Genomic DNA, 18256 nt, shown 5'->3' on the forward strand with positions numbered 1-18256 from the left:
TAAATTAAATTAAGGCATGAAAACGTTCACTAATTTAGTCTAAATCTCAGGTTGCATTTTGAATTATCTGGAAATGTCTACATTATTTAGAAAAGTCATTTAGAAAAGCTGTAAGAAATTAATTGAAAGAGACCTTATTTTTTTCAGAATGGAATAGAATAGAAATTGATTATTAGGCTATTTAGATGGTCCAAGAACTTTTACCTATGATAATATGGTTGGACTTTGAAATATAAAAGCTTTGAAAGGGAAATAATTGCATCTATGAGATTTATTTTTTTGTTTAGAAAAGTATCAAGAAAAAAAAACATAATCACAGAAGAAAGTGCAGGTAACTCAGTGGCATTGAGGATCTGTGCTACTTAGAGAAGACTATTAATCATAGTTAAGCACATTAATCTTACTTCTTTCTAGTTAACCAGCATAATGATCAGGATTATTATTTCTAATTAGAGGAAGTAATAGATCATGTGTAACCTTAAGATGAGTCTCATTAATTAACCTGAGTCCTAAGGGATTTCAGATAGGTAGTCCATCTTTGTCACAATGAGTATCATTGGTTTACACTTAGTTCACAGGAAAAAACATCATTGGAATTGGACTAAACAACTAAAATTGATTAAAATTATAGATAAGAAATAAATACATGACAATCCTTAATATATCCTGCAATTTTATATCCAAAGTATACTGATGCACAAACATCCAGTGCATACTCTGTATAGATATATTTGGCCTGCTTCTGGTGTTGTATTGGTTTTACACTTGGGTAACTCCATTGACTTCACTGTACTTACTCCTGATTTACCCTGGTGTAAATTAGATCAGAATCAGAACCACTCTGTATACAGTTGTAGGTGGAACTGGTAGTGCTGTCTATCAGTAAGATTGCATGACACTACATTTTAAGACTTTTTTTCAATTGCTTATTGCATTATCAAACTTTAACTGAATTTTTCCATGGCGTATGTCTGTCCTAGACTGAGTATTTTGGAAGTTTTCACTGAAAAAGTTTGAGAGAGAATGAGATTAAGGAGAAATACTTTATTTTGACAACATTAAAAAAAATAGTAGTTATTTTATTGAGAACTACTAATGCCTCTGTGCTTTGGAGCAAGCACTTGAATTTTGATATAGAAACTGAATTTTTTGTTCAATTATGTGCTTTTTGCTGTCTCCATCAAAAATCAACCTAATCCGGCCAATTTATAAACCTCTGAAAAATCTCAGTTTGCACATACTCAGTGGAGACTTGCTAGAGTTTAGCAGATAAACTCCCTGAAGATTCCATCTGTACTGAATATGCTCCAGCCCAGGGCTACAGGAGCTGAGCAGGACTTTGCCATGGGGATCAGGCATAACAACTGAGAGCAAGGACACTCTTAATTCTGGCTTTTGCTAATTTGTGAGTGCTCAACTTTACAACCTTAATATTCATTTAAGGTGTTTTTTCATGTAATGTTTGTATAAAATGGTGTTGAGAACTTTAATGTAAAACTGTTGCTTAATGGATTGAAAAGGGATACAGGATCAGATCCTCAGCTGGTGAATATATTCATAAATTCATTCATGTCACTCAAGCTATGATAATTTACATCAGCTGAGGATGTGCCTCATAATATCTGAAAGTACAAAGCAATTATATTGTCTGCTAGGGTGGTGATAGTTTTGCTTCTAAGCTAAAAACTGATGTCAATATCTATTATAGAGTACTTGTGGCACCTTAGAGACTAACAAATTTATTTGAGCATAAGCTTTCGTGAGCTACAGCTCACTTCATTGGAATGCATCCGATGAAGTAAGCTGTAGCTCACGAAAGCTTATGCTCAAATAAATTGGTTAGTCTCTGAGGTGCCACAAGTACTCCTTTTCTTTTTGCGAATACAGACTAACACGGCTGCTACTCTGAAACCTGTCAATATCTATTATGTTACATCCCCAGCTGAGGGAGGGGAAGCACATAGAGAGCATTCACTTCTCCAATATTAGTATTTCTATCTTTGACTGGTACTGATTGCTACACTTTTTACAAAAAATACTTGGTTTTATGCCATTTCAATTAGTGAGGGTTAGTAACATGAAAAAAAATACGGATCATCTTGTGAAATCACCTTTTGGTTCAACATTTCACATAGTTTATGTTCAGACACACCTATAGACTTGGCTGAAAACATTCGCCAAAGGACTGGGAATGCTAGTTTTACTTTGTTTTAAAAAGACACTTCTTTCTTGAGACCTTGTGTTTTCTTTATTGCTTGTCTGCCATGGCATATACCTGCTCTCTCAGATCAAAGTTATTCGTTTCTTGCATCAGCAGATGTGTACATCCTTTATTTAGCTATACAGTTTATATGTGCCAAGGCTGAATTGATTTCAGTGGAACTTATGTTTAAAATGGCAGCACAGCAGTATGCCAGAGAGAGAATAATAAATGACAAAATTTGTAAAAAATCAGTCAAAAGGGAATTATTGCAAATTGTGGAATTATTTCAACTGGATTACAGTTACAGGAGCACAGGCTGAGTTTGCATTAAGCTTGTTGCTTTCTGTCTACTGTAGGATAAATTGAATGCAACACACAACATTAACGAATACATGTGTTATTCCCTACTTTTAGATCACTCCAGTTCCAGGAACTCATCCACTTTTAGTTTTTGTCAACCCTAAAAGTGGGGGGAAACAAGGAGAAAGGTATGTTCTTTTCTTCTTTTGTTTTAAAAGTTTGTCAGTCTTTCTGATATGTTGATCCTTTGTGTCAAAATGCAATTGACAACCTGAAGAGCAACTAGTTCTGAATGACTTTTGGAGTACATTTTAAAAATGTGATGCCTTAGATTTGGACATCCCTAGTATTCTTTTCTGCAGAGGTATTAGTACGGTAGTTAGTGATAAGAGTGAGTTCTCTGCAATATTTTTGGTTCAAGACCCCAAATATCAACTATATCCAGTGATTTATGTATATAATTACTCCTGAGGGAATTCTGTGCAAAAAAAATAAAAATTATGCACACAATATTTTAAAATTCTGCAAATTTTATTTGTCAGTAAATAAATGTGGCTCCAGCATGGCAGTGGGGAGCATTGAGGTGGGAGATCACCCTGAAGCTCCCACCTTCTTTGGTACAGGGACTCGGCAGTGAGGCTGCACTTGACAGTGACACAGTGCAAGGGCTGCACTTGCCCCAGAAACACCCCAGGGCCCTGGCCCTCTGCACTAGATGCACCAGGTGTGGGTGGACAAGCTCAGCTCAGCAGGATCCAAGTGTGGAGAGCTTAGTGTGGGGAGATCTAGGTATGAGGCGAGAGGTTTCCATGTGGGGCAATCTGGGTACGGGTGGCTCAGTGGGAGATCTGGATGCACAGGGGCTCATTTCGGTGTTCCAGGTACAGGGGCAATGGGACTCTGCAGGGATCCAGGTGAAGGTGGTTGGGGTTCAGGAGGGCGGGTCTGGGTGTGTGGGGCTCAGTGGTGGGGTCTGGGTGCTGGGAGAGTGGGGCTTGATGGAGTAGGGGTCCATGTGTAACTGGTTGGGATCAGTGGGGTGGGGGTCTGGGTGTGGGGGGCTCGTTGGAGGGATCCATGTGTAGGGGATTAGGGCTTGTCAGAGTGAGGATTCAATGGGCCTGTTCAATGGGAGAGCCCCAATTGCTGCCAAGGGGATGCCACATGCCAGGCTCCTGCTTCTCCCAGCGATTCCCCTATCTCCTTTTCTTCTCCATTCCCCCCTTTCTTCCCCATTGTCTCTCCCCCTCGCTCTCCTTCCCTCATATCCCCATCTCCTCTTACCCAGCCCCACTGCAGTTACCCACTGTTGTACACAGAAAGGTAGCATGACTGGCACTAGGACCCAGAGGCGGCATTAAGCTCCAGAGTCAGCAGAGCTCAGACGCAGCTCTGCACTTGCAAAAGTGGCGGGGAGCAGTGGCATGTAACCCCGTTTGCCCCCCAATGCCTCTTCTCTGTTTGGAGGGGGGCAATCCCACCCAAAAACTGTGCCCATGGTTGCCCCCACCTCATGTGGCATCCCTTTGCTTCCCTGCCATTTTCTGCAGGAATTCTGCAGGGGGACATTTTCTGTGGAAGCGCAGTCCTGCAGAATTCCCTCAGGAGTATTATAATTTAATTTGCTCTTCTGTCTCTTGTACTAATTCTGATATTTTAACAATTCTCTTTATAATTCCCATAATAGTTAGCCATTTAGGCTAATGGTCTATCAAAGAGCAATAGACATACTTTTTGTTCTGATGTAAATCTACCCTTAATATGAACAATAAAAAAAGTTTTCCACCCTCATTATAATACTGGCCACAATGGCCAAGTATTATGAGGACTACAAAAGGGAAGCATTAGAATAATGGCTATAAAGTATTAAGTCTTGATTCTGCAAACATTTACATATCTGCTTAACTTTATGTATGTTAATAATCACATTGACTTTAATGGGACTAGTCACAAGTGTTAAGTTAAACGTGTGTGTAAGTGTAGCTTAGTAGTCACACTACCCCAGCAGAGCCATGACAGAGTGGTGGCAGGGAGCCCCTTCCCACCCCCAGCTCCTCTACCGAGCTTGTGTCTGCTGGACCCCCCTGCGAAGCAGCAAGTTTGAGAGTTAACACCCACTACGATGCATGGGGAAGCGCAGACCTCTTAAAACTATTGTGTCAGGCTGTCTGCAATGCGCACAGAAATCACTGTATCAGTTACTCTCAAGTCATATTTTCGAGATTTCCTTCAAAGCCACGAGTGCTAGAAATATAATTTTATTTTCAACTAAAGCTGAAATTCTGGTGTCGTCATGCAACTTCAGGAGCTAGTGTAATGCTTGTAGTGCCAATGTCTTAATCTGGCCTTGACACTCCCAGAAGGCTAGGTTGCAGTCTTCTAGCCAAGTGCTAAATAAAGTATTCTTGGGCATTGCAGCTACTTGGATATCAAGAAGCAGCAAAGGTTACAACAGGACTCCCAAATTGTTAGTCAAGGGAAGGAGTAAATATAACCACTGCCACTTTTCTCCAGTTCCCCCCTCACACTCCCGAACACCAACATTACCTTAATTTTGTCTGTCTCAGCCACTCCCAGGTTTTGGCTAGATACTGAGAAGGCTGATCAGCTGTTCTTTCTGTGTCTAATGAAATGATGATGCAGTGTTGTCTGCATTCTAAGGCACAACAGCCCAATTAATTCACCATGTCCCCTAATGGTCTCTCCTAATTTGTATTGGCAAAGGTAACAGAGTAGAACCCTGTGGCACCCACTGGAGAGATTCTCAGAGCAAAAAAGTAATGGACTAAAACTACCATCTGAGTGCTCAGGGGAAAAGAAAAATGATGCAACTCAAGCGAATTAGCTAATCACTGGCATAACCCATACAGATGTTAACAATAATTTATGGTTAATTGTGTCAAAAGCAGGTAATTGATCTAAAATAGCCAACATGGAGACTTCCCAATCAATCACCACAAAGAGGCTGTCCATAAATGAGACTGGAACTATCTTTTCACCATAGGCAGACCTAATCTGGCTAGAAATGTGCTCTTGGCCCATAGGCAGAATATCCTCTGAAGAGGATTTTGCTCTATACCTTTAAGGTGTACTGCTGTGGTCATTTCATCTCAGTGCAAGTAACATTTCAGAAGAATAACAAGAATGTAATTAAGGGCACATGTTGTATTAAAGGATTAATTCTTAAGTGTGAATAAGTCTTCAGGACCTGGTCATAGTAATAGTATTTTACTTTTTTAATTTTCTTGGAATGCCTTTTTTGAATTGCTATCTGGACAGCAACCAAGGACAGGTAACAGTTAATTATAGACTGTAGCGGCTACACAGGGCAAAATGGGGCATTTTTCTCTACTGTTTTGCACCTTATATAGTCATTTACACCTGTGCAAAGTGAAATTATAGCACTTTACACCCACTTTGCACTCACTTTGCACAGGTGTAAATGTGACTACTCAAAGCATGAGGCAATATAGAATCATGTGCATGGTTTCTGCCCCAGACATTATATAGCTAAAAGATAGAGGATAGAATGTAACAAAACCACAATGACTATCCAGCAGTGTTTGTTGTTGTCCCTTGTTAGTCCCAGGATTTTTGAGGGTGGATTTATTTGTTATTTAGTAAAAGTAGTATTTGAAAGGAGGACGAGTGATTTGAGGTCCCTTGGAAGAAACGTGCTTTTGATGTGTTTTTGTAGTTAGTGTTTTTTGGTTTGGTTTTGTAGTTTTTTGTTTTGTTTTGTTTTGTTTTGTTTTTTAAGAACTTGAAGGAGGTAAGGGGAACTACTGTGTTAGGTTAGGTCCTTGCATGAGCCTTGTACCCCTAAACTTCTGGTCCAGAGTGAGAACATTTTCTTCTGAGTCGTACTGACTCCATCGTAGTGTGTGCACTTATTTCAGCAACAGCGGTGGACTTTTCAAGTGGCTGAAATTTAAGGTTTATGAGCTATGGCACATTCCCCAAATAGAAATTACAGTAGTGTAAAAACACCTAATTTTTATAGACTAGAATTTCATTATCTTGGCTCACGCACATTAAGGTGATGTTTTACTGAAAGCTGATCTACAGACTTTACTTAGGATTTTCTTTATTTGATGTATCATGAGGAGCTGAGCTACAATTTTTAATCGAGTTTCATTCAATAAAGAAAGGTTGTGACAGATTTTGTTAAGAATCCGGTAGTTCTTCATGATGTTGTCTCTGCGGATCTCCACTGTGAGACTGTGGGTACATGAACACAGCAAAAAAACAAAACCAAAAAAATCCCAAGCCCATGGCAGTGAATCTAGAGTCCATATCAACTGATTGGGGCTCACAGGGCTTGTGCTGTCAGGCAAAAAATAGCAGTGTAGAAGTTCACGCTCAGAGATTCTACCCCCCTCCATATTGTACCACCCCATTTCAATGCAGTTAGCCTTTTGGGAAGTGTACACATACCCTTCTGTTTCAGCATTATAGAACTAATTTTATAAATACCTGTATCTTTCCCTTAGTTTCTTTCTTATTCTAGCCACACCTCTGAAACTGAAGGGAAGGAGACTGAGGAATAGTTTAGAGTAGGGCAAGTGGGTATCTTCTTGAATATTGGCACAGTGCATTCACACAGCATGTTGATCTGTTGAGGCAACATATTCAGAGAACAAAAGTTACTATGGCTAGTAGCCTCTTTTTTTCTTCAGCAGTGTCTCGTGTTATCTTTATTACAAGTAATAAAATCCAAATTATTTTCAATAAGCAGTGGCTTGGCAAATTTATATAGTTTAATAAAATGTTATTCTTGAGATTTTAAAGAAATCCATATAGCAGTAAACAAAAAAAGTTGAACAACTAGTAGATATATTTATAAAATAAAGGATACTATGAAACTTGCTCCAATTATACTTTCTTTTTAGGTGGTGGGCTAGATAGTGACTCTGTTTACAACATTTTAACATTGACTTGGACCAAGGATATGCTACGGCTGTAGAGAAAAAGTGTTTATAAAGAATTAGAAAAAAATACAATTAAATACAGTATACAATAACGGGAAAATAGCATTAAGATTAAACTGACGAATCCAAGTTTTTTGTGTACCAAACATATATTCCCATTAAAAATGATTACATAGAAGTGCAGCAAATCTCATAATGATATTAAGAGAGCCTTCACATACTAAACCAAATCATAACATGTGATTTAAAAAATACTGTGGCTACCCCAACCAAGATCCCAGCTCTGACTGCTATGGGTTCATAAACTCTCATTTGGCATTGCAGCTGTTTCTGCGTCATGTCTCAAAAATATGCCTTTTGAATTCAGACTGTCCTAGCAGGAAATGTTGCTTCTTTTACCCTTTTTTAAGGAAAGGTACATCTCACTATGCCGTATGCTCTACTCCTTTCTCCATGTCAGTATGGATGTTTTAAAGTTAAATTCACCTAATATGAATGCCCGTAATGCACCACTCTTACGACTGACTTCTCCTCCCAGTCTAGCCACCTTTCCTTTAGAGATGATTTTTAGCCTCCCAGTATATCATCTGTCTTCTTTTAAAGGCTTGATTTTCATCCCAAGAAAATCAGCCCAACCCATCGTAGCAGTCCGCCCAATGAGCTAGGTGCAGTAGTGCTACCTGACACTCTGCCTCGTGATTCTGTCTGCAGTCCTCCATCCCCCAAACCCAGTCACAAGGCAGGGTGTATTAATTATCCTCCTCTACATGAAAAAGCAACATGTCAGAATAATTGCTGTTTGCTACTGTACATTTCAAACTGGGGCAGAGAAATTATTTAACTGTCCATTTCCCAATCTTGAGCATATCACTCACATTGTTTCAGACAGTTACAGTTTAGCATAAAGGGAAACATTTACAGGCAATTTCTTCCTTCTTCTTAGTAAACGTATGAACTAAAATGAATCATTCCCGAGTTCTGGCTTTTGCACAAAGAGTAAATCTTAGCTTTACAATAGTAGAAAGCAGGATGTGTGGGCTCACCATGACTCATCACTGAATGATTCTGATAGTGCTGACTTGAACATATCTACTGGCTGGAATAGGATATGTTCAAGTAAGAGGGCAGTGATAAGAATATTTGCTAGTCTCTACATTATAATGTGATCGGGTGAAGATTATTAGTGTGGTGAAAATATTGAGTAAGAATGTCACTTGACTCACTGTAAACTGTGCCCAGGTAGTAGTTAAAATCAGCACTATCAGACTCATTCACCTCAGACTGATGAGTTATGACCCACCCCAAATAGCTAATGGATGAACATTTAAGGCAGTCACCTGTGATGTGCCCTAGCCACCAGGCTAAAGAGTCAGAGTCTCCTAGTCTGTGGCCTAATGAATATTTAATTATTTACACAAAGTAGAGCAGGTCTGACAGCAGAAATTGAAAGAGAGATTGACTGTTGTGTCCTAACTGGACTACTGGCTATTATGGGTTGGTGCTCTCTTAAGAGAGATTATGTCCGTCAAAGAGGGCTGGCACATATGTACACCAGCCGGCAAATTGGAAGTGCAATCTTTTGCCTTCTCATGAATAAGATACTGCACTCTTTATAGCTAAATGTTTGTGAAAAGACAGACAGCATTTTAAAATCCACCTGTCACACGTCTGGTTTAGTAATCATCATGATAATTCAGAGTAGTCTGCCCATCTGCAAGATGAAGCCAGTCACACACATTGACTTTCTCTCATGACTGGTACTAGGGCTGTTGTAATATGAGTGAGTGAGAGTGGGTGGGGTGATTTATCAAGGGACTGACAAGCATTGATAAATGATTGGACTTTAAAGAAAATCTTCAGTATGGTCATTTACAGATGACTATATTTTAAGAGGTTTGTTTAAATAAAGCCTTTCCCTCTCCTACCCTGGTAAATTACACATTTATTACCAAAAAAGTACATAGATATTATGTACAGGCAACTTTGGTTTTTTTCTCATTTGAAACCATTCAAACATTGTAAGTTCAAAAGTTCAGTTCAGATGTTATTAGATTCCCATTTTGCTTAGGGGAACATCTGTGGACAAAGGAGCAGAGAGGAAAAATCTAATGGAAAAATAGGGTGAAAATGGAGCAGAGTGGGAGAAAAAAACAACAACTAAACAGAGACTTTTAAAAAGGAACAGATAAGGAAGAGAGAGATATTACAGTGAAAAAACTAATACAGTATTAAAATGTGTGATGCCAAAATGTCAATTATTCTGAGGAAATATACATTTAAATTACAAGAAGGAGGAAAGGCTTTATGAACTCAAATTAGTATGATAGATCCCAGTCACCGTGTCAGAGGGTCACTCCATGAGGAATTTTCTCATCCATGAGTGAGAAGTGGAAAAGAATATTTATGACAAGGAAACAATTCTAGTCATTGTCATTACTAGGAATTATTTAAACAATTCAATACTGTGAAACAAAACGTATCCTAGTTTTAGGAGACATAGCCTTGATTTTTAACAGAAAATTATTGTTGTTTTGTTTGTTTATTTATTTATCATAGTGCCTAAAACCTCTAATCATGCACATGGACCCCACTGTGCTAGGCACTGTACAAACACAGAGCAAAAAGATGGTGCCAGCCCCACAAAGCTTACAATAAAAAAAAGTCTTGCCAACCCTTTTGCAAATTGTTTTCTTTATCCTAATAAATATTTGATGGCTATTTTTGGTTATGGGATATGACAAATCTTTGTATAACTGTATCAATAAGTCCCATTGTGACATTGATATTCGGGGAAAACATTTAATTTTAACTAAGGCTTTTCAAGGCTTTTCATGACTGCCTCATGAATCTCTGCTACACTCTCCAACTATGCTTGTACTCTCCTCGCACACCCTCTGCTCAGCACTTTCATACTAATTTTGTCTCCTAGTGATGACTCCACACCTTTTTTTCATGATGATTCCTGTTTCTGGATCAGCGTGCCCTATCAGGTGCTCCCCATTTGCATTCCTACATATTTTTAATAAATGGTCAGAACATGAGAGCTCCAATTATTATAAGCCAAAATTCCCATATATATAAAACACTGGGAAAAATAAAAATGATTTTGTAATTTTTGGTGGGTAAAAACACTACTACTTTGCCATCTGATTGCACCCTCAAATCAAATAGATGTCTAAATGCTAGCATTTGCCTCCACAATTAATTTTATTTTAATTAATTTTGTGCCAATAATTAATTGCAGGTATAAAATTGTGCTTCTAAAATTTTGTACCCAAATGCTTTCCCAGGTGCTGTTTTGCCTCATCCTTTTCTTTGTCACCATACCTATCCCACCCACATGCTGGTGATGTCTACTCACCTGTTATTTATTTACTCTGTATTTGAACCTTGTCTCAATGCTATACCTACAAAACTCTATGCACATATACAGAGCTATATAAATTGTAATAGAAACAATCATATATTTGATTTGCTTTATTGTAATAATGTGAGATTTTATCTTAAATTATTAAATGTATTAAGGTACAATTTATGTTAACCGCTTACGTTATTTTATTCAAATTTATTCCATTTGTTTTGTTTTTTCAAAAATCCAAAAGCATAATTTATTAATTTAAAAAAAATTACTAAACACTTTTCTCCTAACTTTTTCTCTTTTGCAGAATTTACAGAAAATTTCAGTACCTTTTAAATCCTCGTCAAGTTTACAGTCTTGCTGGAAATGGACCAATGCCAGGGTAAGTCAAAGGCTAATAGCATTACCAGGAACTCATTTAATAAAATACTGCATAATTAAATAAACAGCCTGATACACATAGATATAGTATGTTTTTGAATGTGTCAGCAGCACATATTTATGTATTAACTGCAGAAATGACAAAAATTATGTGTGAATGTACACATATAAAAGCATCATATATGTGGTATTGATAGCCCCGAGTGCAGTGTGTCAGATCTGTTCTGTGATTTCCACCCTCACCTGTCGACTGCCTCTAATATACCATATATCTGAGCAGCCTCAATAAGCTACTTGTGGTAGAAATATTTCCTTCTGTCTTCTAACTATGGAATATTTTCCCCAAAAAATGACATTGTCCCTAACACACCTACTCATTCTATAGATCATGGAGCCACCGGGAGCAAAATTGGCAGTTGATGTAATTTAGAACAGCCTAAGGGCGTATCTAGGTTATGCTGGCTGCAGCAATCCCACTGGTTCTCCACTCTACTTCCAGCATGCCCCTTCCCTGCTTCTCCCACTTCCAACAGGCTCCCAGTGGAAGGAGCATAATGGGTAGCATATAACCAACTAGTCTGATTTTAAGTCACTAAGAATGGTATGTTAAAGAGTTTCTGCTATTGCTGCTTAATGAAGGCTGGAGACTCAGGGCCTGAATCTCCTTTTATACCCATGTAAATCAGGTGTAAATCCATTAATATCATTGCAGTTTTATATTGATGTAAAATTGGTGAAAGTGAGGGCAAATCAGGCTCAGGTTTTTTACGACTTGGGTTTTCAAGGTGTGTTGCATTGTGGTGGCTGTGTCTTCTAAAGGAAAATAGAAACTTAGAATCTGTGGAATGGAGAAAAAATATATTGAGAAACCTTGAAACTATGGGATCCATGATATATTTTTTTCTTGCCTATGATATTCTCCTGCATCCGATGCAAAGGCAGGTTTTGGGTTTTTGCTTTTATTGTTTTGAGGACTTTGGGGATTTTTTTGTGTTTCATTAAACTCACCTTGGGCATAGACCAAACATGAATGAATAGATTGGGAAATTATAGCATGCTATGTCAGAGGCTATTGCTAAATCTTACGAGGGCATGACCCTGTACCATTTTATGAACTGTATAATCCTTCAGACCCCATACTTCAGACTGAGTACCAACTTGACAATTTTTAAAGCTACTGAAATAGCTTTCTTCAAATTTAGCTTACTTTGTAAATTTTATTGAGACTTAAAAATCAAAGCAAGTCTGGAACCTCTGTGTACTGACAGTAATTGTAGTTTATATTTTACTTTGTAACATTTTGTCAGATAACTTGTTATGATATAAAGAGAGAATGTGTTTTAAGGCATAAGCACAAGAGGGCAGTATTAGGTGCAGACTCAAAGCCCTAAACTGGGAGTCTCAACTTTCAAACACTCTCTCTCTTTGAACCATAACAGTGGTTTTTAGGTTTTTTTGAATTTCTCTTCTAATTAGGAAACTAACTGTTTTACTTAGTGTTTCTTTGAAGAAATTTCTAATCAATTTTCAAGCAGTTATTGTATTTAATTAATCAAGTTTTTTTTATTTATTGCATAGAAATGAATACTCGTATGTTTCCAGGTATCTCTTGCCAGCCCTTCTTCATTCAGGCACTAGAGTGTGGATTGTGTATAATTTGTCCCTTTTACAGGAAGTTGGTTCTGTGAAACTCCAGACAGTTGAATAAACCTATTGTCTAACTCATTTACCCATTTTTTGTTTGTCTTCACATAGGCGTTTTATCAAACACAAGCCAGTTATTTGAGATTGTCAGTCAAACCTTTACATTTATTAAATTTCACCATATATTGCATTTCAAGTAAAGGGAAATATGGAGGGGAGTTGAATACCACAACGAGAAATAATCAAGAAGTATGCACTTCCCACCACTATTACTAAATCGAAAAGGGCTATATAAATGCAACATAAATATTTATTTTTAAATTATTTATTCACATTTTTCATGATCACCATAATCCATTTAAATTGTCTCTCTTGAGACTATTTTATTGAGCATTTAATTTCACTTCAGATATGTTTATTGGACTTACGTATTGTTTATATTATTACTGTGCACTTTAGTTGTTTTCTGTTCAGTTAATGTTAATTGAAAGTTTTCAGTTTATTTTCGAAGGGGATCTTTGTGCTGTTAAGAGCACTGAACAAATATGCCGGGGAACCAGGAGAGTAGGAAAACCCCAGGTTGCAGAACAGGTCTGAAGCTGTAGCACTCCATGGAAGCAATTAGAACCCACTGGCTGGGTCCCTCAGCCTCACCTCTATGATGGAATGCCCAGAGCCTTTTCCCCGTGCATATTGCCACAGAGGGCCCATCCACAGAAACAGGCTGCTGCAGTACCAATTGAGCCTCAGCCCAGACGGAGACAGGGGCAAGGTTGGCCCATTAATGGAATCATATCTGTCATTTTTTTGAAGAGTTTAAATAAATTCTGGACACAGTGGATTCAACTTTCCCCACTAATTCTCTCCTATTCAACAAAGCATTTCAGAAGGAGATTGTACCTTTTAGAACGACAGTTAGTGTGCATATGAAAATGAATCTGCTGAACAGTAACAGGTTGGTAGAGGTCAATGTGTTGAATCTGCTGCTGCTGTCTGTATCCTGACTGGGAAATGGTCAGGTCATCTCGGAGGGAGATATTCTGTAGCAGTTCTGAGAATGGATGGAGATCTGGAGGGACTGGGACAAAGGCAGATGCTCCTGTGTAAGTGATCAGGGGTCTCAAACACAGGTCCCCAAGCAGTCTTCAGCCACCACTCGGCCACTTGCTTGTACCAGCAGAGAGTGTGGGCTAGTGGACCATAGCTCACCATAGGCACCATCCACCAAGCTCCCCATTGGAGGAGATTTACGGCCTCTTCAGTTGGCTCAGATTCACTATTTAAGTCAGAAAGAGGCGCAGGAAGTTGTCTTAGCAACTAGGCAAATCTCTGGGTGGCTGCTACATTGAATGATGCCTTCTTGCCTGACTCTTGAGCCCTGCCTTGTTCCTGATTCCTGCCTTCCTGTCCTGTTCCTGGTTCCTGCCCTCCAGGCTTGTTTCAGATCCCTGCTTCTGTGCCCCACCCCTGACTATTGACTCTGTCTCCGACCCTTGACTTGACTCTGTCTCCATCTCTGACCTCTGGTTCCTGGCTTCTGACCATGACTGATCTGAGCACTAGGAATGATCACCCCTGCTCTGACTACTAGATCTAACTGCCTGCGTCCCAGACTACAACATCCTGGTGGCTTCTCAGACTGGCTAAGCTATGGTTTTCAGAGCTGCGTGTGGTTGGGTCTATCTCAGTTTAAAATTGAGAGACTCATGTACATAGTGTAAATAAAAACATGTACATGATGTCAATAAACAAATCTTCCGCATCTGAGTCGGGGATATTAGTTTCTCACCAAAGACCAGCTGCAGGGTCCCAAAATCAACTGCTGCTCAGCAGCAGTGCTCTAAGCACTGGCACCTGAATTAATGGCTTAGAAATTCTTGATTTGGGAGCAGAAAGATACGGGTGCGCTAGAAGAACCCTGCAAATGCAGCAGCTGAAGTATAAACACAAGCATAAAAGGTACTGCACAGTTATAGACTGCCACAGTTAACAAATTGACATGAAAATTGCCAGCCTGATACATTGTGCAATTTGTGACGCGCACCTGTGTTTTTAGCCTTGAAAAGAGTTTCCGTGTTTGGTTGTTATATCTCTATAGGAGTCTTCTACTTCTGTCAATAACTGTTGTTGTGGATTTAATGATCTTGAAGAATCTGAAATTCAGTCATCATTCACCTTACAGAGAGGTAAATACTAGTTGGATGAATAGGAGTTGAACTGTAGACCCACTGACACTGCGGAGAGGTCACCATTTCTCAAAGGCTTTGGCCATCTGAAAAGACTTCACATTACATTAAGTGCTTTATTTGAAATGTCTAATTTATATTATTTTATACCTGATCATGGGAATTATGTCCACAAAAACTGTATATGTGTTAACTGTCTTAAGTACTTAATTTGGTAAAATCTCATTTTTAGGAATTCATACAGAAGTTTGTACCACAAAAAATTTCCCTTCCATCCACTTAAAAAACATCATAAGTCTGCAGCATGAATCCTCACAACTTTCTCTGTAGTGCAGTGGGAAATCTATAGCAACTTGACCTTTGTGACTTCACAAATGACAGAGCTATTTTGAGAATTACGGTTTTTCCTTGATTATTGAAGTCCATTATCACAGTCTGTTCATGCTCATTTTGCTGTTACAAATCCAGGGATCTGTGAAGCCTTTCAGAGAAGTAGATATACACTCTAGAACTGTTTCTTAGAAGGCAAAAGTTGCCAGTAAAGGTGGTGGTACAAAGCCTTCAAAACAAAATCGTGAGTCCATGATTTTTCTGAAGGACTCCTTCCTTAAAAAGAGTTATGTTTTACCCAAAGAAAATCTGTAGCCTGCCATGGCCCCCTGCTGCTGTCATAATTAAAACTCTAAGAATATAATACAAGTGGATAAAGACTCAGAATAAATGGTAACAGGTGTAACTTAAATCTTGTCCATACGTGTATATTTTCAACAACGTGTTTGCCCTGTTGTTCAATAAAGTATTAAATGCACAAATATGCAATGGATACCCTGTGTTACCTGACAACTGAATTGTTTATTTTAAAGTATTTTTAACCAAATCATGAGCCACCCTTTCTTGTCTGTCCAGTGTGCCAAAGCTCCCATTCAGGCTTTTTTTAACTAACATCAAAATTACTGTAATCTCCTTTCTGGCTGCATTACTGTAACCTTGTTAGTCTCAAGTCCATTAAAAAAGTTACTGCCAAAATCATTTGACTCATTGCTTCGATTCTGCCACCCTGCTCTTTGAGACCCTTGACTAGTTCCTTTTCACCATCATATCAAATATAAATAGAAACTGAATATCTCCACCTTTAAGGCATTTCACAACTGAGCTGCGCTCTGCCAAGTAGACCCATTACCTTCACGTATCATCAATCACCATCTTCACTCCAGTAACTTATTTTTCCAGCCTGCAGTACATTAATCTCCTCCCACAAGCAACTCCATACTTTCTTCCATGTGTTATAAACTTCTCTCCAAAATTTGTAAAGTGATATTTTCCTTTTAATAAATCCTTCCTTAAGACTGATATATGCTGTGATGTGTTCAGAACACTGTCTGTTAATGGCAACGCAGGTGGTGAGCTACATTGTTTACACACCTAATGTATATGTAACATGTTCATACCAACGTTATCTCAGTTTCCCTCTTTCCACTCATACTCCTTTGTTTCATCCACCTCTTGTGTCTTGTCATTAACTTAGATTGTAGGCTAATTATAATATGTGGTGTCTTTTTACTACATATTTGTACAGTGCCTCTTTACTGTGTGTTTGGACTCAGGCATTAATCAGGTTAAATTAATTTCACTCAAATGGAGGTCATTGATTCTACATCAGAGTTATCCTTTCATGTCCATGTTTGACTGGTGGCATATCACTAATTATCATATACTGGTCTGTACTGTTTTTGTTTTGTTTTGTGTGATAGATTCCTAAATAAATCCATAAATCTGATTTAAGGAAAACGCAGAGTATATTCATGGACTGGTATAGTATCCACATCAGTGGCCAACATTTTCAACTTAGATGCCTTATGTTGGCCACCAAAATACGAATTTAGGTCCTGACCTTAAAATGCATTTTGCATGAGCAGAAGCCTTCATCTGTATGGAATCCTGTGAATTAAGTGGGGCTCCACACAAGTACAAAGTTCTCCCTGTACACAATGCACTGAAGGATTGGGGTTATATATTTACAAATACATTATTCAATTAGTTCTCTAATCTGTTGTGTTGAAAACTGTTGCACCCTTAGGTTGCAGACAGTGCTGTCTGAAAATCAGTATTTTTCAACTATTCAGCTGCTTGGCACCCACATACCAGTTAATCTTCTCACATTAAAATATAGTCCTCAGGAGAGAAATATTTTGCCCCTCACTGTAATAAACTGCATGTTTAATTAAAGTGATTTTATTAGAGTGATTTACTGTAATTATCATCTCATGAATAGCATCTTTTCAGTGTAGACAACATTGTAACTGAGTGTTATAATGAGGATGGAGTGTGTGCTGTCCAGTTACACGGCCAACTCGAGCCAGCTTTGGCAGTCTGGACGGAGAGAAAAGCTGTGTTTAGTTTTCCATTCATAGAACAGAGTCCAGAAAATAAGCAATTTCAGGCATTGATATTCATGTTAGCATCCAATTTTTGTATGGGATGATAAATATAATTAAGAAGTAAATATTTCCACAACCTAATTGCTATGTCTATGGTCTCTGTTCTGCTCTGTGGGTGCTTGGTTTAAGGGGGTTTAATGATGAATTAGATAGATAGAAAAAATACATCAGTTGGGTTAGTCAATTAATCCCAGGATTCTGTGTATAGAGAAGGAGAAGCAAGTAAGTGGCTGAGATCACCTGGAAAGGGGAGAAACCGATGGGGTCATACTCTTGCTTCAATGAAAACCTACTAAAATCTGTCTCCAATTTACTCTGAAGAAGTAGTGCCAAGGGTGAGCTTTCTTCTTCTTCCCCTCTCCACCCTCTCCCATCCATATACTGCATCAAGGTAAAAACGCCAACTGTATTTCTGTATGTGACTGAGATATTAGGTTACATTACTTACAAGTAGCAAAGACATGAAAGAACTATACAGGTCATCTGAGATATGTGCAGGTAAAATCTGAGTACAGTAGAACCTCATAGTTACGAACATCAGAGATATGGACTGACCAGTCAACCACACACCTCATTTGGAACCGGAAATGCACGATCAGGCAGCAGCAGAGACCAAAAAAAAAAAAAAAAAAGAAAGAAAAGAAAAAAGCAAATACAGTACAGTATTGTGTTAAATGTAAACTACTTACCGTGTCAAATCTTTTTTTAAAACTTTCCCTTTAATTTTTTAGTAAACTGTTTTTATGCTGGTTTCATTTAAATTAAAATGGTAAAGGCAGCATTTTTCTTCTGTATAGCAAAGTTTCAAAGCTGTA

General features: G+C 38.3%; 1 protein-coding gene across 10 annotated transcripts in view; it reads left to right on the forward strand.

Moving 5' to 3' along the window:
- DGKB (diacylglycerol kinase beta) overlaps positions 1-18256 on the forward strand; it is a 521988-nt gene that overhangs the window by 226650 nt on the left and 277082 nt on the right. For all 10 annotated transcript variants that reach the window (XM_048838274.2, XM_048838272.2, XM_075125825.1 and 7 more), the window contains 2 exons: positions 2618-2691; positions 11100-11174. In XM_048838274.2, the coding sequence (XP_048694231.2) occupies positions 2618-2691; positions 11100-11174 (149 nt within the window). The remainder of the gene's footprint in view (positions 1-2617; positions 2692-11099; positions 11175-18256) is intronic.

This window comes from Caretta caretta, chromosome 2, assembly GCF_965140235.1.
Source record: "Caretta caretta isolate rCarCar2 chromosome 2, rCarCar1.hap1, whole genome shotgun sequence".
In the NCBI taxonomy this organism is placed as follows: Eukaryota; Metazoa; Chordata; order Testudines; family Cheloniidae; genus Caretta; species Caretta caretta.